This window comes from Madurella fahalii (genome assembly GCF_045866475.1).
Source record: "Madurella fahalii IFM 68171 DNA, scaffold_4, whole genome shotgun sequence".
NCBI lineage: Eukaryota > Fungi > Ascomycota > Sordariomycetes > Sordariales > Madurella > Madurella fahalii.
The window spans coordinates 4,459,192-4,483,418 of NW_027263974.1; the positions used below are offsets into that span (position 1 = coordinate 4,459,192).

Sequence of the window (24,227 nt, forward strand, 5' to 3'; positions counted from 1 at the left end):
CAGCCGGGGTTGGAAATAACCCCAATGGAATGGTGTATATACCGTGTGAGAGGTGAAGATCATGGCCCTAATCACACCCCTTAAGCACCTACCGTTGCGGTAATTTTGGCCACCCAGTCCCCCCGGGAGTGCTACAGGTAACCCAGGGTTAGCTCTCCGCTGGCCTGGACAGGCAGGCGGCCGAACCACTGCCCCGCTACGGGCTTTGTGGAAGGCGAAAAGGGGGCAGTGGGAAACGTGAGACACTGGTCGTCCGGAAACAAAGAATGGGAAACCCATCAGCAAGCACCTACTTACCCGCCGGTTTTACAGCCCAGTGGCAAAACCCGTCTTGTAATTTCCCGTAAGCGTCGTCCCACTTTTCTCTGTTCAAGCTGCAACATTTTTCTCGAAACCAGGAGAGACTTAATCCAAGTAGCCAGCTCAGTTCTGGATTGGAGGCCGGCGAGCTGTGTCCCACATCCAGCGAAATTCTCCTAAGAACTAAAGAACAGAGTAGACACCCTTGTCTCGTTTAGGCAAACGAAGCTGGGGCTACTCCGTGGGTTGAGAGTTGGCTCGAACAAAAGAAACCGATCAGCGCATCGTCCCCTTTCTCGCTCCCTTTCTCACATCTTCGTTCAGCGGTACCTCTTGCAATATCAGTTGTCAAACATCAATTTGCTAATTGGTGAAGACTTTCTATCTGAACCCCCCCCCCTTTCATTTGGGTATTTTGCTGCCATGGAGAGCACAGCGAGACTCAACGGTTTCTCATATATGGCCTCTGTTTTTCCTTCGAAATTGGAAGACATTGATAAAAACACCAACGTTTTCTTCGACTGGGACTCGTACCGATGGCTTCAGGTCGTTGACTACTCTGACGATTGTCTTGATGATTATCTCAGTGATGAGACGTACGATCGGGCAGAAGAGTGGTTAACAGGCGTTACGGCTGCTTTGCGTCGGATCATGGACGACCTGCCACCGGACGTGCTCACGATCCGCATGAGCGCGTCGGGGAAGCTCTTGTGGACAAGCACCGAGCTTTGTTACGACACTACGCACTGTACGTACTACCCCTCGGTCCATGAGTACCAGCTTCCGCAAGAGCGGTCATTCGAGACCTTGCCACGATCGGACCTCACCGTCCTCGACCGCTTGGGGCCCGGGGTGGTGAAGGCTGCGTACACATGTCACGCTTCGGCCGAGGAGAAAGTGGTCGCCTTCAAATACGGACCTGCTAGCTCGTACTACGGCGGCGTTTGGGATGAAATCCAAATCCTGTCACGGCTGCCTTCTCATCCCTACATCATCCCGATTTACTCTCTCGTCGTTGAGGAGCTTAGCGGTTTAGGGGTGGTGGGTTTTACTATGCCTGCCATCGCCGCACGCACGCTGGACAAGCACTGGCCGAGGCCGTTCAAGCTGCGATGGTTTCGAGAGCTCGTGGGGCTTGTCGATGAGCTGAATCTTGACTTTGGCATTTCCCACCAAGACATCGCCCCTCGGAACCTCTTAATCAACCCGGATACCGACTCCATCCTGCTCATCGACTTCGGACACGCTGCGCAAATCCACCAGGACCCCGATCTTGACTTAACCACAGAGGGCGGATACAGAACCGTCTATCTACCAGAGGTGGACGACGTCAAAGGCGTCATGTACTTTCTTTATTGCGTCGTCACGCGCGATCCTAAGTACAAGTTCCTACCACTCAACCAGGTAAAAGAGGAAGAATTCGAGGACCCTAAAAGATGGGTCCAGCACCCCGACGTCGAGTTGGACAACGACATATCAACTTTCTTTAACGAAATGATGGCCTGGGTACGGAAACGCCGCGATGGTAGGCACTCCGGTAACCACGCCCGCGAGCCCCGGCACATTGAATACCCCGATGCCCCCCTCGAGCTGCCCGTGGACAAGGTGAAAGTTATCTCCTTGATCGATAGCTACATGCGACGCCAAGCCAGGGTCGAATATGGCCGACCCGTGCTTAACTGGCAGCGGCCGCCCAAGTCTAAAGTGGACAAAACTCGACGGCTGCTCGCCACCGGACGATACGCCGATGAGGAGGTTGAGAAAGACTTTATCCTTGTCCCCGATCCGAAGCGGGGTTTCCCTCAACGGCCCGTCCGGGTTACACGGTCGATCCTTAAACGGCAGCCGTTTGTTGGCCGCCGTCGGCGCGAAGAGGACGTTGAACGCGTTGGTAGAGAGTAAGCGGGATGCAATCAAGGCGCCATGTTGGTTGAAAGGGTTTTTTCCTTTTTCCCTTTTCCACTCTTTTCCTCTCCTTCATCTTCTTTCTCTTTTTTTTTTTTCCGGCTTTCCCTCCTTTCCCTTTTCATTTTTTTCTTCTTCTTTTCCTCTTGTAACTGATCACATTTGATTGCACCCAGACTCCTTCTCCAAATCTCTCTCGCTCTCTCTGTTTCATTGATATTTGGTTATATATGGTTGTCATATTTCAGAGACTGCTTGGCGAGCTCTTAGATGAGAGAGAACGCTTAATTAGCAGGGCAAATCATGTAAGCTCCATTAGCAATTTTCTTTTTTACCACCTATGTAACTTGTCTCGTTTTCTCTCCTGTAGTAGATAGATCAAACCCCAAGGCAACAAGCGTACTTCCCACAAGCTCTATGAGTTCCTCGCCGCCGCGACACCTATTCTTTTTTGCATCATCTGAAACTAACTTGAATGGTATGGCCAGGCGAGGCGGCTGCCAGGTGCTGGCCTCCTCTGAGTTATCCCTGTCATCCGCCATCGGCTCCTGCATAGCTTCTACAAAGTCTCCTCTGCATCCAAGGCTGTCACCTGTCGCCCGGGAGCCAAGGGGGTCCCAAGACAGCAAGTGCCGGGGAAAAGTAGTGGGTCTGCGGTGAACGCAATCTGGATGTTTGGCTGGTTGATTTACCAAACGGAGCTGACCGAAAAGGATCATCTCGTGCAAACGGATCCAGAATGTTAGCCCGCATCCGTGGGTCCACTGTTGTCATTCAGGTTCTTGGATGAGACCTGCAAACGACTGACGTCCTGTCACTGTCCCATTTCCCTTCCGCTTGAGAGTGTATATCTCGTTCGTAGGTTACAGGCGTCAAAAGCCTTGGCAGGGAGTGGTGTGCTGGGCTGGTTGTGGAAACGTAATTACAGCACTAAGGCTGCCGACCGACATCCGGCATCCGGCAGGCGGCGAGGCTGTCTCACATCTGCGCGCTCCAACAGCGGTGGCTGGATTCTGTCGGATGCTACCGAAGTGAGCCCAAGGGTCTCCCATGATTTCGGCACGTCGGCGAGAAGAAGATACATAGAGACAGATTCAGCTAATGCAGCAACCCTTCGGCAAGGGCTTTCAGCCACTTCAAGCGCTGCGGCACCTTGGGTTAGATGATGTGCGCGGCAGCGCCGAAGATGAGAAATTGGCTTTTCATCGGCCCTAGCGTGTGGAACAATTGCCTACTAGTTCGGCAGCCATGTCTTGGGAAGTCTTGGGTGGCAGATGGATATCAAACCGCGCGGGAGCTTGCATGCCCACAACCCGCCCAAACACGAGCCAGGTGCGGGCTGCTCACCGGCAATGTCTGTGCTCACTGTGGACTTGTTGATAGGTTCGCAGAGCTAGACCAGGCCGTACATGGCACTTATCAAAACGAAGCAGGGTGGCTACCTGCAACCAGCAGATTCCATGAAGGGAGGGATGGATCTGGGATCTGGATATGGGCCAAGACAAAGAGAAACTCTCGGACTATCGAAATTGCAAGGAGGACAGAGAGGCTAATGATATCAATCAGCGCCGGGGCTTTCTAGGCCGCGGGCGCGAGCACACACTGCGACCAGCTGTCGGTCCTGCGCTGCCCTGGGGTGCTGTCCCTGCGCGATCTCTCATTTCTGCATACCTCTGATTGCGAGAGGGGCAACCTCCTGTGGCGCAAGCCGTTGCCCCGCTGCACCCGCTCCGACCGCTGCATCGTCGAATCAATATTTCGATTCGGGGGGGGAGGGATGGAGGCATGGGGTGTTGTAAGTACACCGGCACCTCACCACTGTCCCTACAGGGCTTGTTCAGCCGCGGCCTCTGCGGCCGCGGCGACGAATGCCGTGGCAGCTTCCGTGGTCGGGATTGCCGTAATGGATGGAGATGATGCGCTCGTACTAGTAGTAGTAGTCCTACTACTTGTCGTCGAGCCCGGCAGGGTCGTTATCGAAACGTTAGGGCCGCCCCGACCCCACGAAAAACACCCACTCGTGCAGTTCAGCTGAAAAAATCCCATGACCGTATCCTCCTGCACCTTGATGTCATGGGGCACGCCTTCAGCACTGTACGCCTCCAGCCACCCACTCTCCCCATACACGCTCTTCGTCCAGCCGCGCAGTGGCGTATTGCTCACCACCCTGACCGGTGTGCTCCCCAGCCCCAGCACCTCGGTCCACAGCTTGACGCCCTCGCCGTGGTTGGTGTAGCTGACCACCTCATCCCTGGTCCCGTGGAAGATCTGCACCTTGGGCCGCCACCCCTCATAGCCGGGCCACGCGGCGTCCACGAGCGCGGCCCACTCGACCGGCGTCTTGACCACCTCGCCGGAGGCGCACTCGCCGCTCCAGTGCCCGTACACGCCGGCGTTATCGCGCCCCGCCGGCGCGTAGCACCCGAACGGCACGCCCGCGAACGCCGCGCCCGCCGCGAACACATCCGGGTACGCCCCGAGCAGCACCTGCGTCATCATGCCGCCCGAGCTGACGCCCGTGACGAAGACGCGCCGCGCGTCGGCCCCGTGCCGCGCCAGCGTCCACCGCACCATGCTGACGATGCCGAGGCTGTCGCCGCCCCCGTCGTGCGTGAGCGTCTCCTTGGACGACACGTCCCAGCACTGGTCCGACGACGCCGGGCTGTGGCCAGGGTAGATGACGATGAAGCCGTGGCGCGCGGCCAGCGTGGCCCACTGCGACCCGGCGTACGCGGCCTGCGCCGTGCCGTGGCACCAGTGCGGGTTTACGAGGATGGCTGGGTTCGGCGGCAGCGTGTCGGGGACGAGGAGGTGGAATGTGAGGTTGCGTGGGTTGGGGCCGAAAGGAGTGGTGATTTGCCGGAGGCTGGCGGCCTGAGTGATGGGGAGGAGGGCCGAGAGCAAGAGGGTTGAGAGGGATACGGGCTTCATTTTGGCGGTTGGGAGGGGGATGGTTGACGCCTGGGAGGGAACGGTACCGAAGGTAGGAGAGATTCGTTGGATCAAGTTGCCATGGTATCTTTCAGGAAGACCAGTTTGAGTAAAATAACGGACTTGAGGCTGGATTAAAGTGGATGAACCATCTCGGCTACTGTATATACCTTGTGGGTGTTAGGCGGCTTCTCTTCCGGGCCGCAACTTCGGCGCCGTTGCTCGGAGCGTGGCCGCCCGTTGCCTGATTGGGAGCTGCGGTGCTGGGAAGAGCCGATGCGCGGGAATTTAGGTGGGCCAGCTAGGGATTCGGGGGGTTTTCAACGCTATAACAGCAATACGAAGCGATGTGGTATACAGCGAGCCCCAATGGCCCCTCATGGCAAAATGGAATGATATATGCTCGCCCGAATCCCGCTCACGAGGTATGTACTAGGCCAAAGACGAACGACGTTGCAACTAGCACTACTGAACTGGGGCTAGATGATGGACTAGCCCACAATCGATTCTCCGGCGATCTTGATACGTACCACAGCTGTGGTGGTCTAGTTAGCAGCTACGAAACGCCCGGTTACTAAGTACCGACCGCACGATTTACACACTAGGCCCGGGTGCAAGCTGTTGTAAGGGGGTCTGATTGTTCGCCGTGGCCACGTAGGAGACAATGTTCAGCACCATGCAATGAATTGGGCAATGTGTAGGCTAAGAAGCTGCGGTGTGTCTTTGATGCAAGGTGTTGTGCGAGCGGACCGCATAACGGAACTTGCCTTGAAAGGGCCGCTTGACTCCATTCACCTGACAGCTGATGTCCTCGCCTCCATCCCTCCAGGGGAGCAAAGGAACATTGACCGCGACGTAGTAATGCGTTCGCCGTAGTCTGTATTTTTCTTGTCCTCCCGAAAGATGCTCTTGAGCCTCTTGCTGAGCGCAGCCCTTTGCCGCTTTTGGCACGGGGAAACAAAAGCACAGGGCCGTACGGCAAGAAATTCTGTGTCACGATTGAACCATTAATTACAAAGAGATGGGAATGGAAAAGAGACGAACAATAAAAGTGTCGAAAGAGAAGTAAGATAGCCACCTTCCGGGGCGTGGCGGGCAAATACCCGAGGGTTGAATTCGATATACATCTACTCAAGCGCCTTGTACTTAGCAACCCCAAGTCCGCTACAATAGTATCGGTACTATACCAACGCCTACAGCGCTTTGCAAACAAAACCCCGAGTTTACCTTTTCGTCCCCTTTTGTTCAGCGCTTCCATGAAAGAAAAGACACACATTTCTACCATCTCCCCCTGAGACCCGACAACAAACCAGCCACCCACCCACGACCCCAGGACCCACTCCGCCCTCTCAACCCGCCACTCAGGTCACGAACTCACCGCACCGGCACCCACGGCGTCCGTATAGGTAGGATTAGGCTAAGAAGCGAAAGCGGCGCCGCAAGGAGCAGAGGGAGCTGCAGACGCCCGGCCAGCAACACGCCCTGCGCCAGCATGGTAGGATGCGTCATCACCTCCTCGACAGACACGTGCGCGACCAGTCGCGCATTGTAAAAGTCGGCGAATTGGGCCGCCGCGATGAGGCTGCTGCCCCAGACGTCGTAGAAGCGCGTCACGGGGGTGATGGTCGTCTCGCGGCGGGCGGGGAGGTTGTTATTATTGGGGTGATCGTCGTCGTCGTCTTGGCCGGCGATCGGCTTGAGAATGTAGTTCCATGCCTCGACGACGAGGTCTCGTACCTGTGAGGGCATGTCTTCGAAGCGATAGCCGCCTATTTTAGCCGCGGCTGTTTGGTCGGTTGCTGACGTGGGGTTATGGATCGTGATAGGCCTAGGAATTTGCGGTGGCGATTGTGCGAGGTTGGGGAGGGGGTGCTCGTCTGGGTTGGGAGTAGAGGAGAGCATAGCAAGGCTGGCAAGCAGGCAGTCGAGCAGGTATTCGACAAAATCGCGTGATAAACCCCCTTCCTGGCCATCGTCATTGAAGTACAGCGTGATTTCGGTGCGGGCGCCGTCGTGTTTGGGAGTGGCGAGCACGAGGAGGTCAAGGGCTTCGTCCTGGCGCTCAGATACAGTCATACTGCAGCGTGCGTCGCCGAATTGGAAATCTCGGAGCGTCTCCTCGACGCCATCCAGGTTCTGGTATTGTACTACGGTGCTGAAATGCGTCCATAACGGCCAGTCGGTACAGCGCTCAACGATCGCGTCCATGCCCAGGGTCTCAAAAGGGATGGACATAAGGTGTTGGTCATGGACTTGGCGCAAGATGTCGCTGATTGTTCGTGCTCTGTGGGATCCCTCACCCCCCTGCAGCCTTACCCGTACCGGGATAAAGTTGAGGCACGGCCCGAGGATTTGATCGACGTTGAGACCCTCAACTGACAGGTTACGGCCTGAAATGACGTGGCCAAATACGACGTCGCTGGAAGAAGAGATCTTGGCCAAGACTAGAGCCCAAGCTGCCTTCAAGATCGTCGCGAACGTGAACCGAGCACCTTGCTGGGGCGGTGTCGTGATCTCCCGCGAAACCATTCTACGTTCCGTTCTCCGATATCTTGGAGCCCTAAGCGAGACGAGCTCTGTCATGGAGGCTCCTGCAAGTAGTGTGCGCCAGTACTCCTCGGCGCCCTGATCGTTACGCTCGCGCGCGGCGTGGACAAAGTCGAGAAAATCCGGGCCGTCAGGAACGGACTGACCTAGATAGAGCGCGCAGAGGCGGTTGGTCAGAGTCAGAACCGACATGCCATCGTACTGGGCGTGAGAGATGCGCATCACGAGCGTGCTTCGATTCTCGTCCGCGAGGAATAGAAAGCGGGGAATAGGCTGTCCAAAAACGAACGGCTCCTCCCGGTCGGCCTCCACTAGCTTGTCCGCGAGCTGTTTCTGTTGCGATTCGGGGCAGCGATAGGAGCAAAACTCGGGGGCTATGGAGCGCAGTACGACCTGGAAGACACGACGCTTGAAAGGGACGAAAGTGGTGCGAAGGATGGGATGCTTCGCTACCAAAGTTTGACAAGCAGCTTGAAGCCGCGACTCGTCGATCCTTCCCGCAAACTCGAAGATGAAATAGTTGATGCTACTGCAGCCTTTCATAGCGCCGTTCGCAATGAAGTTGTTCTGCATAGTAGTCGCCTCTGCAACGTCCTCGATGTTGGCTGTGCCAGCGCCTACCTGGGCACATATGACGTTTTCCAGGAACTGAGCATTGTTGAGAGGCCCGAGCGAAGAAAAAGGCTTCCGTACGACCGGGAGAGATTGCTTTGAACTCTGTTTCTGCTCGAGACTCTCGAGAGGTTGACACAAATCCGCGAGGCTCTGGTTGCGGAGGACATCGGCTACCGAGACCACGAGGCCCGAAGACCGACATGCGCTGACAAGCTTGATGGCGAGGATCGAGTCGCCCCCTTGTTCGAGGAAGCTGTGTTCCAAAGTGATCAACTCTGGATCCCTGTTCAGAATTCCAGCCCAGAGTTCTCGCATATGCAGCTGTACAGCTGTTAACACGGGACCCGTGGATGGCAGCATGAATGGTGTAGGGCCACTCTTGGCGGTAAATATGTCATTGGCGACACTCCTCAGTTGTTTTCGGTCAATCTTGTGCGATGACAGTAGCGGAATCTCCCGCAGAGGAATGACAGCCGAGGGAACCATGTAGCTCGGCGAGGCGGCGGCGATGGTAGCTTGAAGCCGGTGTCGAGCGTTGAAATCGAAAATCGAGCGCCTGAGGTCTTGGGTACTGCTAGTGTCGTATTCATTCCCAATGGCAGCAAAGGCTACGAGCCTGACGTCGCTGTCGACCTCGACAACTTCTGCAGCGACCTGGTACTTGCCCTCTAACGCGGTATAGACGTGATGCTCGACCTCGCTCAACTCGATTCGGTTCCCGCGGACCTTGACTTGCCTATCCCGACGTCCCATGTACCTGTATGAGCCATCCGGGCGCAGCTGCACCAAGTCCCCAGTCTTGTACATCCTCCGGATCTCCTCTCCGCGCCGGACTGCCCAGGCAGGGTTTGTGATGAAGGCCGCAGAAGTTCGAGCAGGATCGCCAAGGTATCCACGTGCGAGAGTTGCCTGCGTCCCAGTCAGTTAGAGTCCACTCATCATAATGTGTAAATCTTAGGCGGCACGTACTCCCTCAATCAAAAGCTCGCCGATAGCTCCAGCCGGTACCAGGACGTTGTGGTCAGAAGTACTCACAACCCAATACTTGCACACTTTCGGGACTCCGATATTGCTAGGCTTGATTGCGTCAACAGATGGGCATGCCGCAGCACTGCTCTCGACGGAGCACTCTGTTGGTCCATAGGCGAGCACGAGGCTTGCTCGGCCGCACCATCTGCGAAGCTCGTGTTCGGGCGCCGACTCTCCGCTAACGATCAAAGTCCGGATTCCGGGAATGTTCTCCGGCTTCAGGACCCTGAGCAGAGAAGGAGACACATTGAGCATGTTGACACGCATTTTTGTGATAGCCGCCTCGATGTTGTCCAGACGCTCCGTCTCCGATGGGATGCAGAGACAGCCCCCTGCCATGAGCGTGGCAAGAATGTCTCCAATAGCGGCGTCAAAGGCGTGCGAGGCGAATTGCAACCTGCGTGTGTCCTCATTCATCCCGTGCGCCTCAATCTGTCCCGGGGCACTTGAACACCAGGCTCTGTGCTCAATCACCACGCCCTTGGGTGTTCCAGTACTGCCTGAGGTGAACATGACATATGCAGCATTCCCCGGATCTCGGTGCCGATGCATGTGAGAGAAGGTTGTGCCCCGGGGCAACTTTTGCATCAAATTCTCATCGACAGGGAGCACGGAGAGTCGGTTAAACAGAGAGAATCCCCCCTTAAGAGAGGGGGAAGTGACCACCAGCTGGGCAGCTGTCTGCTCAATGACGGTTTGGAACCGGGCCGGCTGGGTGGCGTCCATCGGCACAAACGCCCCGCCTGCCTTTAGGATGCCTAGGACCGAGACGACGAACCAAAGGCTCTTCTCCATGCAGACGGGAACGAGGACTTCCGGGCCGACACGGTAATTGGCAGCAAGGTGACTGGCGAGGCGAGCCGAGAGGTCCTCGAGCTCCCCATACGTTAGCTGTCCATCCCAGGAGCAGATGGCTGGTCTATCAAGGCAGTCCTGCGCGCGGGCTGAGATGAGTTCGTCAACGTAGGCGTCAGCCATGCCGCCGCTGGAGTACCGGTCCAGTATCTCCCTGCTTGGAACTGGTGCCGAGAAACCAGGGAAGCGGCCCACGTCGCTCTCCACGAAGAGGCACCACTCGCTCAGGCGGCGATCGCTCATCTCCATGATGTATTCAATAGCCCTGGAAAAGGTATGGACTACGTTCTCGGCCTGCGCCACGGTCATGTGCGACGTCTTGTAAGTGTATGATCCGCAGAAGTTAGCGCTGGCCGGTACCCTCCAGATGCTCATGACGGCGTCGTATTCAGAAACCCCGCGACCGCCGAGGAAGTCAAAGACAAGCGAGGATTGTGAGCTTTTAGCCTCCCCTCTTCCGCTCTCCCAGACGCATGAGAGCCCGGTATTGAAGAGCGCCTCAGCATGTCCGGCGTGCGTGGAAGCTGCGGCATGTTCTTTACGGTGATGCTGGATGTCTGCCAGTGAGACGAACTGGTGCTGGACGCTGTTTGCCCAACATTCTTGCGCTTGTAGAAGTAGCTCAATGCCAGTCTTGTTTTTGCCCAAGTGGAGTTTCAAAACTAACATGTTGCAGACGACACCGATAATGCTGTCGATGCCGTGCACCGGGGCGTCCCGTCCGGAAGCTAGATAGCCGAAGCAAACCTGGTCCAGTCCGGTGTAGAGCTGCAAGACGAGGGCCCAGGCTACTTGGAACACGTTGGCGGGCGTCAGACCAAGCTCAAGACAAAAGTCGAAGATGGACTTAGATGATACGCTGAGTTCGATGGGGAGAGACTGCGTGTCTAGTCCCTCGTTACGCGAAGCGTCCCGCGAGCCCTCTCGTAGGACCGGCAGATGGCATGGCAGTACGCTTTCAAGATACTGTGCCCAGTAATCTATCGAATCTTTCGTTGAGATGTTCCTGATGTGGGAGACGTAGTCCCGGTACATCGGGGGATTCGCTTCGTGTGCCGGCATCAGTGGGACCCCGTCATAGGCAGCCGCAATGTCGCGGAGAAGTATACGCAGCGAAGCCCCGTCAATTAGCGCATGGCTAATATCGAGCTCCATATAAACCTTGGTCGCGGTGCGGCAGAAGATGATGCCGTGAGCCGGCTCGGTCTCGCTGCGTCCGGATGTCGCGGCTGTAGCGGCCGCCATGTTGCGCATCCGTTCAACTGCAGTGTCTTCATCGTCTTCAGTACAGTCTAGATGGAAAATTCGGGGCAACCAGGACTTGAGAACTACCTGGTAGTACCCTTCCCCGGTGGCGAACGGGTCTTCGATGATGACAGACCGCAGAGATGAGTGATGGGCAACCACACTCTGCCAAGCCATGGAGAGTTTGTCCAAATCTACATTCCCCGATCCCCGCAAAGAGACAGAATAAATGAAAGATTCATTGTAGGTACCGGTTGAGCGTGCTTGGCTGATCAGAATGCCCTTTTGCGCCGGTCCGCAAGGGTACATGTCAGCAATGTCGTTAGGGCTGGAGAGATTAAGCGTGGGGACCACCTCGGTCTTGACACGCTCCAGATGCTCGTATGTGAGAGGCATCAGGGGGAAGTCGCTCAACGTCGGCTCGGGAGACATGGCGGTGAGTTGATCGACGGCTTCCAGCAAGGCATGCTGGTACTTGGAAATCCATAGGTGAATCTTGGGCTGATGGAATGCCCGGCGGCTGAAGGCAAAAGTGAATGCCGCCCTGCCATCGTTTCCAACCTCGACGTTGATATCGAACACGGCCAATCTCCGGCACTGGGTGCCGACGTCAGCGGTGAAGGGAATTGCGTGGTGAGAAGACGATGGCGGACTGGTCAAGGGCACCGGCACGAAAAGTGCGTTTTCTCGCTCATGTTTCTGGTGGCCGCCGACGTAGTTGAAGAGAATTTCCATTGGCCAATGGTGCTTGAAAATGCCGTATCCTCTCTTCGTCAAGAACCTGGACGCGAAATATGACCAAGCCTTGCCCGAGATCCGAACACGAGCATCCTTGGTACGGCGGACGGCATCTACAACACCGCCCCCCCCGTCACGCGCGAGCTGTACCTGGAGTGGATAGATAACGGTGAACCAACCCACGGTGCTCGACAAATCAATGTTGCTGTCCCACACACACTCGCGGCCATGCCCTTCGCAGTACGCGGGAGGAAGCTCTCTGTCCGTAAAAATGCTACCAAAGGAACTGAGCATGGCAGCGATGAAGAGGTCCGCAGGTTCGGTCCCGAAGCATTCATTGCAGGCCCCCAAAAGGGCGCTCGTTGTTGCAGCATCCAGAGTGAAGCCGCTAGTGACCGTGTCACCGAATGTGTTGGTGATGGGCGAGATTCCCCAATACCCGTAATCAGCCGGGGCGGCAATGAACAACCGGGCCAGCTCCTCGGGGCTCTGCAGGTTCTCGGCGGCATACCGCTGTTGCGTTTCCGCCCATGCCCGGAAAGGGAACGGATTCTTGCTCAAGAGCTTGCCGGTAGCAAGGAACTGTTCGAGGTCCCCGAGGATGATGCGCCAAGAGACCAGGTCGATGACTAGGTGATGAGCGGCCATGAATAATAGCTGCTCTTCGTTTTGATCTCCGCCAGGGGTGGATGCCACAATCTCGAGCAAGTCCACGGAAAAGACGGGGCCGTTGACGGCGTCGAGACAGCGTTGGCTAGCGGCGAGGGCAGAATCTATGTCATCCTGCGATGCTAGAGTGTGATGCCGAAAGACAAAGGCCTCGTCGGTTGCAGATTGGGTGTACTGATTCCAAGTGCCGTCAAGGTCATCTTGCATGAAGCGTGCCCGCAACATGGAATGCTCCCGCACGAGCGTCCGAAACGCCCTAGCTAACTCTTCGACCGCTACTTCTCGCTCGAGACGCAAGAGAATACTCTGATTGAAGTGGCTCGAGGCGGTGTGCTCCGGTTTCACGTGCATCTGCCCGATACCGGCTTCAAAATACAACTTCTGAATCGGCGCGAGACCAAAGTTGGTATTGTTGACGGATTTGTCTTGGGCTTGTTTCTTATCTTCAACGGGAGTGTCAGCCGCCGTCGCGCGTTCGGCAAGCTGCACTATGGTCTTGCTCTGCAGGATGTCTTTAGTTTTGAGGGAAATCTCCTCGGCGCGGCAGCGGGCCATGACTTGTATTGCTGTGATGGAGTCACCGCCGAGGCCAATGAAAGAGCGGTTGGGGGAGGCTTGGTCGGCCGTCAAACCCAGAACATCGGCAATGATGTCCCGTAGCCGGTGTTCCATTTTCGTAGTTGCTGTTTCGTGGCGGCCCGGCTCTTCGGGATGGCTAAGATCCATGACTTGCCCGACCATCTCGTCGCTCATAGTCTCGAGCCAGCTTGTAACCTCACGCTTGCCGGCCTTTAGCGAGCTCGTCAACGGAACTTGGTAAACCGGGGCCCATATTGACGGAACCATGTACGAGGGAAGGAGGCCTTCCAGATGCCCCCGTAGTTCGTTAAGCTGCCGGACGACGACGGCCTTATTCGATGACTCCACCAACTTGAGATTGCCGTTGGCATCGATGTTACTTGTCCTCTTAGCGGCCGTTGACTTCAACGAGAGTGTTGCCACCAACTTATCCTTAAATCTGCCCGCCTTCGGGAGAGTCACAGTGGCTGCCCTCACATGTTCGTGAGTGAAGAGGTGATGCTCGATCTCTCCCAACTCCAGTCGTTGACCGTGGATCTTGACTTGTGTATCCTTGCGGCCTACGAAGAGGATGGTTCCGTCGGCAGGGTCGTATCGCACCAAATCTCCCGTTTTATAGAGGCGGCTGTTGGGTCGGATCTCTTGTAGCCACTGCGGGCTGTGGATAAAGACCTCAGCCGTCTTCGTGGGTTCCTTGAGATAGCCACGCGCCAGGCCGGGTGATTCGAGCAGGAGTTCGCCGATATGACCTACTGGGGCAAGCAGGTTGTGATTGTAGGGCTCAACAATCCAGCAGCGGCTGCCCACGCCCCTGCCAATAGGCACGTTGTCAGACTCGGTCATGACGTTGTCGTTCAACGCGGACACGACTGAGCATTCTGAGGGCCCGTACGAGTTCATTAACCTGACCTTACCCGACCAAGATGTGTCGACCCGAGACATAGTTTCTCCTATAAAAACTAGCGTCTTAAGGGTTGGTACGCAGTCTTTGGGCAGAAGACGACCGAATGAAGGCGTCATCGTCGCCCAGGTAACGTCAAGCGCGCACATCGCGTTGGCCAGCTCGGCTGGGTCGGTGCGTATTTCATCCTCAACAACGCAGACACAACCACCTTGGATCAACGTGGAGAAGGTTTCCAGGATGTACGGGTCAAAGCTGAAAGCCGCATGCTGCAGCACGCGGGAGGACTCCGAGATGTGCATTGCGGCTGCATAGGAGGCCGAAGAAGAAACAAAAGCTCGATGCTCGGTTATGCTTCCCTTGGGTTTTCCCGTTGTCCCGCTGGTGAAGACGATGTATGCGGCGTTGTCGGGACGAACAAGCGGAAGGGAAGCGACGCAGTGGGCGTCAGAAATGGATTGTACCATGGAGGCACCAATGGACAGGATGGTCCGCCCATCCCGCTGCAGGAGTGATGAGTATCTCTCAGATGCCAGGAGCAAGTCGGTGTCAGCGGTGTCGATGTTGTCTTCCAGCCTCTGGATCGGATGTGACGGATCCAGCATGCACATGACGCCGCCCGCCTTGAGGACGGCCAGTTGTGCCACGATCGCCCACCCGGACTTCTCAAAGATGGCCGGCACGGGCTTCTCGGGCCGGACGCCGAGGTAGGCCAGGTGCCGCGCAAGCTTTGTTGACAAGAGATCAAGCTCAGCATATGTCATGTTGAATGTCCTGGAGCAGACGGCAGCGGCCTCGGGCCTGCGCCTCGCACTCCTGCCAACGAGTTCGTGGATGCATTCTTCAACAACCGTGGGGCTTTGATGATTCCAGCCGAAAATGCAGGCTTTGTCCTCAGGACTGCAGTAGTCCAGAGTGCCAAGGGGCAAGCCATCGTCGATAGGGGCGGCGAGCTGTTGGATGAGCAGCTCAAAGCAAGAGCTTAGCTGCACTACGTAGGGGACTACACCCGAGTCGTATGTCATGGACACCTTTATCCTATTTTTAGGCATCAAAAAGCACTCGACAACGAGCGCGTAGGTGTAGTAGCTAGAGTGGGTATTGCTGGCCAGGCTGAGGCCAAGCGGGGTGCACTCCGTATTGTGTTCACTGGCGTGGTGGACGATGAGTAGATTCCGAAACGCCGTATTTTTGCTCACTTTAGCGATGTTCTGGAGGCCCCAGTGTTCAAAGGGCATCATGTCGGCAGCTTGTGCCTGGACATGCTCGAGGAAGGTTGAGATGGGGAGCTCTCGATCGAGATGGATCTTGACTGGGACGGTGGCCATGGTAGGCCCGCTGATTCTGTCAATATGGTGAACGGCGGCGCTCCGACCGGATACGGACGCGCCAAACACGATATCCTCGGCGTCTGCATAACGCCCTATAGCCAGTGCCCAAGCAGCACGGAGAATAGTCGGGATGGTGGTGTGTGACTCGGTTCTGCTCACAATGTCCACGACTCGCTCATGACGACTCTCGGCTCTCGGGTTGTATGTGCTGGATGGGAGCTGCGGAAGTGTAGCAGCATCACCAACCAACTGGGCGGTCCAGAAGGCAGCGCAAGCGGCGTCGTCGCGACTGGCGATGTATGCGATGAAATGGTTAAAAGGCACAACGCTCGGCAATGCCTCACCGTAGTATGCCTTTTCTAACTGCTCAAAAATGAGGTTCCGGCTCCACCGGTCAAATAGTGCATGATGCGCAGTCCAGACAAGAAGAGCCTGTTCTGAGCCTGCAGCCGCCAGCACCGCGAAGCGATTCAGGGGTTGACCCCAGGCGAGAGGGGTGTTCAGGTCGTTTGCGAGATACTGCTCTTTGGAGCATGTCGGGTGTAACCAGGTAATGGAATCGTCCAGAACCGCTTGAAAGCATCCTGCCGTGTCGGCGTTGATAATCCTCGTGCGGAGGATTGGGTTGGCAGCAACAACAACGTCCCAGGCGCGCTTGAGACGGTCGACATTTAACGTCTCAGGTAGAAGAAACACGCTTTGGCCAAAGTACGCGCCCTTCTTCTCTAACGACAGTGTCATTAGGCCTTCCTGCAGCGGGGTGCAAGGATAGAGATCGAAAATGCGGCCCTTAGCCACACGACATTGCATGGCCGCCACGGACACCAACCGGTCAACTGCCTCAGCTTCGCCTAGAAGCGTAAATGGCATGATGGCGGCCATGGATTGCACGCCGTTATTTTCGCCACGGTCACGATCTATCAAGGCGGCCATGTCGCATAACCTTGGGTGCTTGAAGATATCCGCCACAGTGAAATCCAGGCCATAGTCGTTGCGAGCGATGGATACGAGGCGCATCGCACCGAGAGAGTCTCCTCCGAGACGAAAGAAGCTAGTTTCACGGCCGATGGTTTCCAGAGGCGCGCCCAAGACCTTCGCCCATGCGCTTTGTAGCATCTCCTCAGCCTTGGTTTCGACTGCCTGCTGGCTAAGGACCACTGAGAGAGAATATCGGTTGAGTAGACTGGCCGGAAATTTTGCGGCTGCTTCGCGAAGGAACTTCCGATCTAGTTTGCCTGACAAAGTCGTGGGGAAGGTCGAGAGCGGAATGAACATGGTAGGAACCATGTACGAGGGCAGGACGTCTGCCAACGAGTCCCGCACCAGCTGCAGCCGAGGGGTGACATTGTCCGGAATGTCCAAGAAGACGCCCGAATCATATCCCTCCACAGGAGGAGCGTGAGGGCAAGTATTGTCTCCCACTTCGTCGAATGTGAAGAACACCGCCAAGGTCTGATTGCGCTGGCGCGCGTCTGGCTCAATGACCTCGACGGCAACGGCCCCCATCTCGGCGCATCGGGACAGCAAATGATGTTCAACCTCACCAAACTCGATTCTTTGGCCGTGGATCTTGGACTGTGTGTCTTTTCGGCATATGAACCTTATGCTCCCGTCCGAGTTGAATCGTACCAAATCGCCTGTTTTATACAAGCGACCCGAGACCTGCCCGCTGTCCAAGCGCCTCCCAGCAAGCCACGATGGCGGTTCGATAAAGACCTCGACCGTCCTCGCCTCGTCGTTCAAGTAGCCGCTCGCCACGGCGAAGCCCTCCACAACGAGCTCGCCGATCGCACCGATCGGCACCAGGCGCTCAGTGTCTTCCGGGTCGACGATCCAGCACACGCTGCCCGCTGCCTTGCCGATGTTGCTTGGATCGTCGAGCACAACAGGGTTCATGGTACAGGCAATACTGCATTCGCTCGGCCCATAAGCGTTGATCAACCTGACATGGCCTCTCCAGCGCACCAAGTCGGCCGCGGACATGGCCTCGCCGGCCAAGACGAGCGTTTCGAGCGTCGGGACGTCGGCCGGCGTGAGAATGCGGGCGACTGATGGCGTCAGAATTGCGAGGTTGACCATCATTTCATTGATGGCCCCGGCAATATCGTCGGTTCTCTTTTGCTCAGCGGGCACGCAAACACAGCCTCCGAACAACAGGACGACGAGTATCTCGGCAAGACAGGCATCAAACGTGTACGAGGCGTACTGTAGAACGCGCGTCTCTCTCGACAGTCCAACCCGCTTTCCATGAGCGGCCGCCGCAGTACAGATTGCCGAGTGGGTCGTGACGCTGCCCTTGGGCTTTCCTGTCGTTCCGCTCGTGAAGACGATATACGCGGGATTCCGAGAACTGGACGTAATGGGTTTTCCGCCCTGCAGCGATCCTTCTCTGTGCTGATGGCAGGCGGGGCATGAACTGATTGTGGACATGCATTCGCCATCGACAATGACAGTGGTACGCACCGTCACCTTGGCGGGGAGCAGCGTGGATTCTTTCTCGCCGGCTACGAGTAGCGTAGCTCGCGTATCCCGGATGATTCCCGCAGTCCTGTCGGCGGATATGTGTTTTGGGTCGAGGAGGACAAACGCGCCGCCGGCCTTCAAGACCGCCAGCATCGAGACGATGGTCCACGCAGACCTCTCAAAGCAGAGGGGGACGATGGACCCTACCCCGACGCCGAGGTGCGCTAGATGATGGCTGAGAATAGTGGCTGCCTCGTTTAGTTGCCCGTACGTGAAGCTGGCGTCCCAGGACTCGATTGCCGGTGTGGTAGGGCGGGCTGCTGCGTGGCCGGACACGACTTCGTGGATGGACATATCGATTCGCGAAGGAACAATGCTGTTCCAGCTCCAGATTTGCTTGCTGTGGCTCTCGCTAAACAAGCTCGTCCGATTTGCTGGCATTGCGCCGGGCGACTGAAGAATGGCTGCCAACGCGGCGGCAAAGGCACTGGAGAGGTTCTCAGCCTGTTTACGGCACACCAACGAGGTCCAGTGCGCAAGAGAGATTTGAAGATCTTTCGTTCTGACGGCAATGTCTATAACGCAGCTAAACTCGGTCGGCTCATCTGTGTACTCTGCTTTCAATTTAATAGATGACTCTGCGGCAGCGCCGGGAGAGTGTACTTGAAAGTTCAAGATGGTGTTGAATATTGGCTGTTGGTCGGCAAGCTTGCGGGAGCTTACGGTCCGCTGGACGTGCGCAAGTGAGCAGTACTGGTGTTGGAGGTCGCTCAGAGAATCTTGCTGAATGTCACTGAGCACAGACGCAAGCGTGTTAGAGAGGTCGGCGCGGCAAGTCAAGATATTTGCGAACGCTCCGATGGCATTCTCTTTGCCGTCAGGGTCGAGGCAGTCCCGGCCCGAGACGAGGTAGCCAAAGCATACCCTGTCGGAGCCGGTATAAGCCCGGAGCACGAGAGACCACGCGAGCTTGAAGACTGTTGGTAGGGTGATATTGTTTGACTGACAAAAGCGGTTTAGAGAGTCGATCGAAACGGGCGACTCGACACAGACAGCCTGGAGCGACCTATCCTGAGCAATGCCGTCGTCAAGCAGAGGGAGGTGACAAGGTTCGACTCCGGCGAGGCAGCATGCCCAGTACTGCAGCCCCTTTTCCAGGTCGCAACTCTGGACGTGGGAAACAAAGTCGCGGTAGACGGTCGGCTCCGGGAGCCGGATGCGTCCATCGTACAGGGCAACGAGATCTCTGATGAGAATCTCACCGGAGACGCCATCGATAGAAGAGTGATTGATATCGATCCTGATGTACGTCCTGCCATCGTTGACCTCGAAAATTGTCAACCTGTGAGGAGGGATGGCGTCCTGGAGCGGGATGAGCGCTTTCTCCTTTAAGGCAGCATCAAGTTTGCTGGCCGGGCAACGAATCCGATTGATCCTCACATCTGCCCTCCTCAGGACAACCTGGCAAAATGAATCGCCATTGGAAACGTCAGGGACAAAGATTGTTCTGAGGGAAGAATGGCGGTTTACAAGGCACTGCCAGGCGTCGCTCAATCGTTGCAGATCCACGGACTCAAAGGGCGATGTCCCTTCGACTTGTAGTACTAAGGAGCATTGATACAGGCCGGGATCTTTGGCCTGGCTCAACAGAAGACCGGTTTGCATGGGAGAGGTATCGTACGTATCTTCCACATTATCCACTGAGACGCCGAGGCGAGGGAGGATGGTGGTGAATAGGCCGTCAAGACCGTCATATCCCATGTTGAGAAGCGGAAAGTCGCTCAAGGCCTGCATGTATAGAGCTTCGCGCTCGATGCGGGCCAATTCCATCAAGTCCTCCTCGCATTTATGGACCCATCGCATGAGCTCTGCCTGGCGGTTCATCATCTTGTTGTATTCGAACTTCAGTTGTAGCCTTCCGCGGACCAGCTCAGCCGTGATCTCGAAAAGTCCAGGACGATGGAATTCCGGCCCGACGTCAACATTGTCCCGGGGTTCCTGCTCGAACAGGCCTTTCTCCCTCTCGAGCTGCTGATAGAGGCCTAGGAAATCAAAGATGATCTCCACGACAGGCGGCAAGCCGAATTCCTTGATGCCCTCCAGATGATGGAAGCGCGAGGCAAAGTATGACCATCCATTCCTGGGGACCCGTCTCTGAGCATCCTTGACGCGACGAAGGGTATCGATGAGATCTCTACTCCCGCCTTCCACCTGGACGGGATACATTGTAGTAAACCAACCAACTGTCGAAGAGATGTCGATTGAAGCGTCCCATGGCTCTCTGCCGTGTGATTCCCGGAAGATTGTTGGGGGCCTACGGTCCCGAAATGTGCGCGCGAAAGAGTGTATGACAGCGGCTAGAAACATGTCGATGGGTTCTGTCCGGAGTGTCTGGTGGCGCTCCGGGCTCATGAGAATGGATGTCATCTCGGCGTCTAGCTGGATACTGGCTCTGGCCGTGTCCTTGAACGTGTTGGACCTGTTTTCCATTCCCCAATACTCTAGGTTGGGGGGAGAAATACTGTTGTAATGTGGAAAGGCGGTTCGGGGCGGCAAGTGTTGCCGTGCGTAGTCGGCCTGGAACCCGCACCAAGCCTGCCAGGAGAGCGACCTCTGTGGCGCCAGGACTGCACCCTGCAAAAGAAGCTCTAGCTCTTGCATGACGACGCGCCAAGATACCAGGTCTATCACTAGATGGTGGGCGATCATGGAGAGCAGCTGTCCATGGGGTTCGTTAACCAAATCGACGATGAAAACGGGTCCATGAATCATATCAATGTCGGACTGGCTTTTGAGAATGATGTCTCGAGTCCCGCCCGGGCCCGAAACCTGGTGCTCCTCGAAACGAAACGAATTGCCCGCATCCCTGTAGATGATTTGCCGCCACTCGTATCTGTCCCCTGAAGTCGGTGATTTAACAAATCGGCAGCGGAGCATCGGATGTCTCTCAGTCACAGCTTCCAATGCTGTTGCAACGGACTGTGATGAAACGCGCCGCTTTACCCGCAATAGGAAACTCTGGTTAAACCTGTTGTCACCTCCACTACGTGTCCCTTCGGGTTCCCATTGGAAGAAAAGCCGTTGGATTGGCGAGAGGTCAAAGGGGACATCGTAAGACTCTTCGACTTCAGGGACACTGTTCTGCTTGAAGCCGGACTCAGCACAGCAAACAATCTCGTTGACGGACTTGCATCGGAGAATGTCGTGCACGGTGACGGCTATGTTTTGTGCCCGGCATTGAGACACGAGCTGCAGAGCCGAGATGGAGTCACCCCCAAGGCCGATGAAGCTCTTCCATGGAGCCACGGAATCGGGTGGCAGGTTGAGAACAAGACTGATTGCGTCTCGGATTGTCTCTCCTAGCGGAGTGACCAGCCCGCTCACCTCGCTGGAGGCTTCTTCGACTGAGCTTTCATCCGGCAAGCACTCGTTGTCCCCGAGTGCATCCAAATCCATTCCTTCGATCCACTCTCTGACTTTGCGTCTGTCGATCTTGCCCGACGGCATCAAGGGAAACGACTCCAGGACAAACCAGGAGGTGGGTATCATGTATCCTGGCACCTTTTCCACGAGGCGGTTTCGAGTATCACGGATCGATTGACGCGCCAGTTCCCTCCCAGACCCGGAGCTTGGAAGCGCATTCAGGACCCCGTCCGGTTTCGTGTGCTCTACTCCTTTGATTGATACCGCCGCGACAAGGCGACTCTTCCGAGGTCCATTGACGGGGACTATCGCGGTAGCAAGCCTAACCTGATGGTCGGCTAAGAGATGCTGCTCGACGGCACCAAGCTCGATCCGCATCCCCCTAACCTTGACCTGGGTATCCTTGCGACCGATAAAAAGAAACGAGCCGTCGAGATTACGTCGAACAAGATCACCCGTCAAGTAGATCCGCCGCTTCCGTGAAGCAGGAAAATCGGCTGTCCACTTGGGCGCCTCGACAAAGGCCATGGCCGTCTTTTTGTGGTCATGTAGGTAGCCCCTGCCTAGATGAGGACCTTCGATGGCGAGCTCGCCGACGGCACCAACAGGAACGAGTTGATCATGATCGTTCGCGTCCACCACCCACAACACTCCGCCCACCGGCCATCCGATATTTGCCGGTTCTATGCAGGTATCGAGCGAGGGATGCGCGGCCGAGGCGATGCAGCACTCGCTCGGGCCATAACCGTTCATCAGTTGGACTTTGTCGGCCCATGTGTCCACCTCGGCCTTGGACGGAGCCTCGCCAGCGAGCAAGAGAGTCTCAAGGGCCGGAACCTCGGCGGGGCTGATCGATTTTACCACGGATGGAGTAAAGAAAGCCCAGGTGACGCCGAAGTCGTTCATAATATGGGCGATCCCTTTGCTTCGGGCCGCTTCGTCCGGGATGCAGACGCAGCCACCGCAAAGAAGTGTGGTCAAGTTTTCTAGGATACTGGCATCGAAGCTGTATGAGGCGAACTGGAGCACGCGGCTTGAGGAGCGCATGCACGCGACTCGGGCGAAGTCGAGGGCGCTGGAGAGATAGCTCGCATGCTCGATGCAGACGCCCTTTGGCTTTCCCGTGCTGCCCGATGTGAAGATGAGATACAGCAGGTTTGACGGATTTGTCGAGGTCTGCGGTGCGTCGGAGAAGCGAGGCAGCGCCGCGAGGCTTTTAGCGCTAACTTCGTGGACTGGGAGGCGGCTGTCCCACATGGCCATGGTGGACTGCGAGCAGAGCAGGAACTTGGCGTCGGCCTGTTGCACAATGTTCAAGAGAGTCTCCATCGGATACGAAGGATCCAAAAAAGTGAAGGCGCCGCCAGCTTTGACAACCGCAAGCATCGAGACCGGGGCCCAGGCCGACTTTTCGAAGCAAAGCGGAACCACCACTTCAGGTCCAACACCCTTCTGGACAAGATAATGAGCCAGAACATTGGACATGGCGTCAAGCTCCCAGTAGGTAAACGAGCCGTCGGATGCGCAAATAGCCGGTGCATTCGGATGTGAAACAACGCTGCGCTTGAAGAAGTCGTGGACGAGGCCGTCGACAGCGCCCGGACAGGTCTGGTTCCAGTTCCACGTCTTGGCCAGATCTTCGGGACTGAGTACCGGAAGTTGACCTAGTGTGCTGCCCAGGCCTGACACGAGATTGGTGACGACGGCCCAGTAATTCGCGGCGACGAGAGCTGCAGCCGAATCCGAAAGTAGGGACGGGGAGTACTGCAAGTAGCAAGATTCGGAACCGGACATTGAAGACTTGCACAGAACCAAGACTAACCCGAAGTCTGCGCATTCGGCAAAAGCATCCATGTCTGGCCCAGAAGCGGAATCTGCGAAATCACGGTCGGCGAACCATATAGCAGTGTTGAATCGGGGTTGGTCGGGAGACGTTGTTTGTCGGATGAGCTCGGCTGCTGACGAAAAGCAATGTCGGCGACAAACTTCCACCGATGTTCTGCAGTCGATTACTGCAGCTGCCGCATCGCGTTCCCTTGCCAAGTGGACTCTGCATGCCAAGTAGCGTCGTGTCAGCTTGCTATCAGCTCCAGGAACAAAGGTTGGGACCAGTGACTCCTCAGCCACACCGAAACAGACCTCGTCTGTGCCAAGGTAACGACTGAGGAGTATGGCCCAAGAAGCCGTGTGGATGTCTGCGGAATCGGCATTTGGGATGACGCAAGGCAGATCGAGGGGCAGCGTGGTCGGCCTCTGCCGTTGTAACTGGCCGGTTGTATGTCTCGAATCGTGACCGAGACTAGGAAATGTGGAGGAAACGCCGGTGAGATAATCGGACCAGAAAGATGTCTCCTGAGTGTCGGCCATGGACCAATGCTGAGGCATGAATGCTGTGTGATGGGGAATACACGGGGTGATGGATGTGTGGCAGTACGACGGGTGTGGTTGCAGTTTACTGATGGAAGGAAAAAGAGAGCAGAGGGACAGGGGAACGAGCGGAATATAAGTACCGATCTGAGCTGAATCCGAATTCGGCACTTAGTAAGGTATGTACACGTCGAATCTTGTCCCGACGGGGCCCAACCGAGGTTAGCAACTCAGGTAGAATATTTCTGGCCTATTTGAGGCGCCTGTTGGACTCTAGACGTTCGCGGAACGGCTGCTTCATGCTTCCCACATTCCCGCCCATCCCCGGT

The 24,227-nt window shown here is 56.4% G+C and overlaps 3 protein-coding genes across 3 annotated transcripts; 1 reads left to right on the forward strand and 2 right to left on the reverse strand.

Annotated features, from left to right (window-relative positions):
* Window positions 1–951: 951 nt before the first annotated feature.
* On the forward strand, window positions 952–2,202 carry MFIFM68171_08284 (uncharacterized protein; the record flags this gene model as incomplete). Its single annotated transcript, XM_071063704.1, has 1 exon — window positions 952–2,202. The coding sequence occupies one exon, from the start codon at window positions 952–954 to the stop codon at window positions 2,200–2,202; it is 1,251 nt and encodes a 416-aa protein (XP_070919805.1).
* Window positions 2,203–4,029: 1,827 nt separating this feature from the next.
* Window positions 4,030–5,136, reverse strand: MFIFM68171_08285 (PHB depolymerase family esterase; the record flags this gene model as incomplete). Its single annotated transcript, XM_071063705.1, has 1 exon — window positions 4,030–5,136. One exon carries the CDS (start codon window positions 5,134–5,136, stop codon window positions 4,030–4,032), a length of 1,107 nt encoding a protein of 368 aa, XP_070919806.1.
* Window positions 5,137–6,510: 1,374 nt separating this feature from the next.
* MFIFM68171_08286 (uncharacterized protein) lies at window positions 6,511–23,898 on the reverse strand (the record flags this gene model as incomplete). The annotated part of the gene is made up of 2 exons (XM_071063706.1): window positions 6,511–9,207; window positions 9,268–23,898. The coding sequence occupies 2 exons, from the start codon at window positions 23,896–23,898 to the stop codon at window positions 6,511–6,513; spliced, it is 17,328 nt and encodes a 5,775-aa protein (XP_070919807.1).
* Window positions 23,899–24,227: the final 329 nt, after the last annotated feature.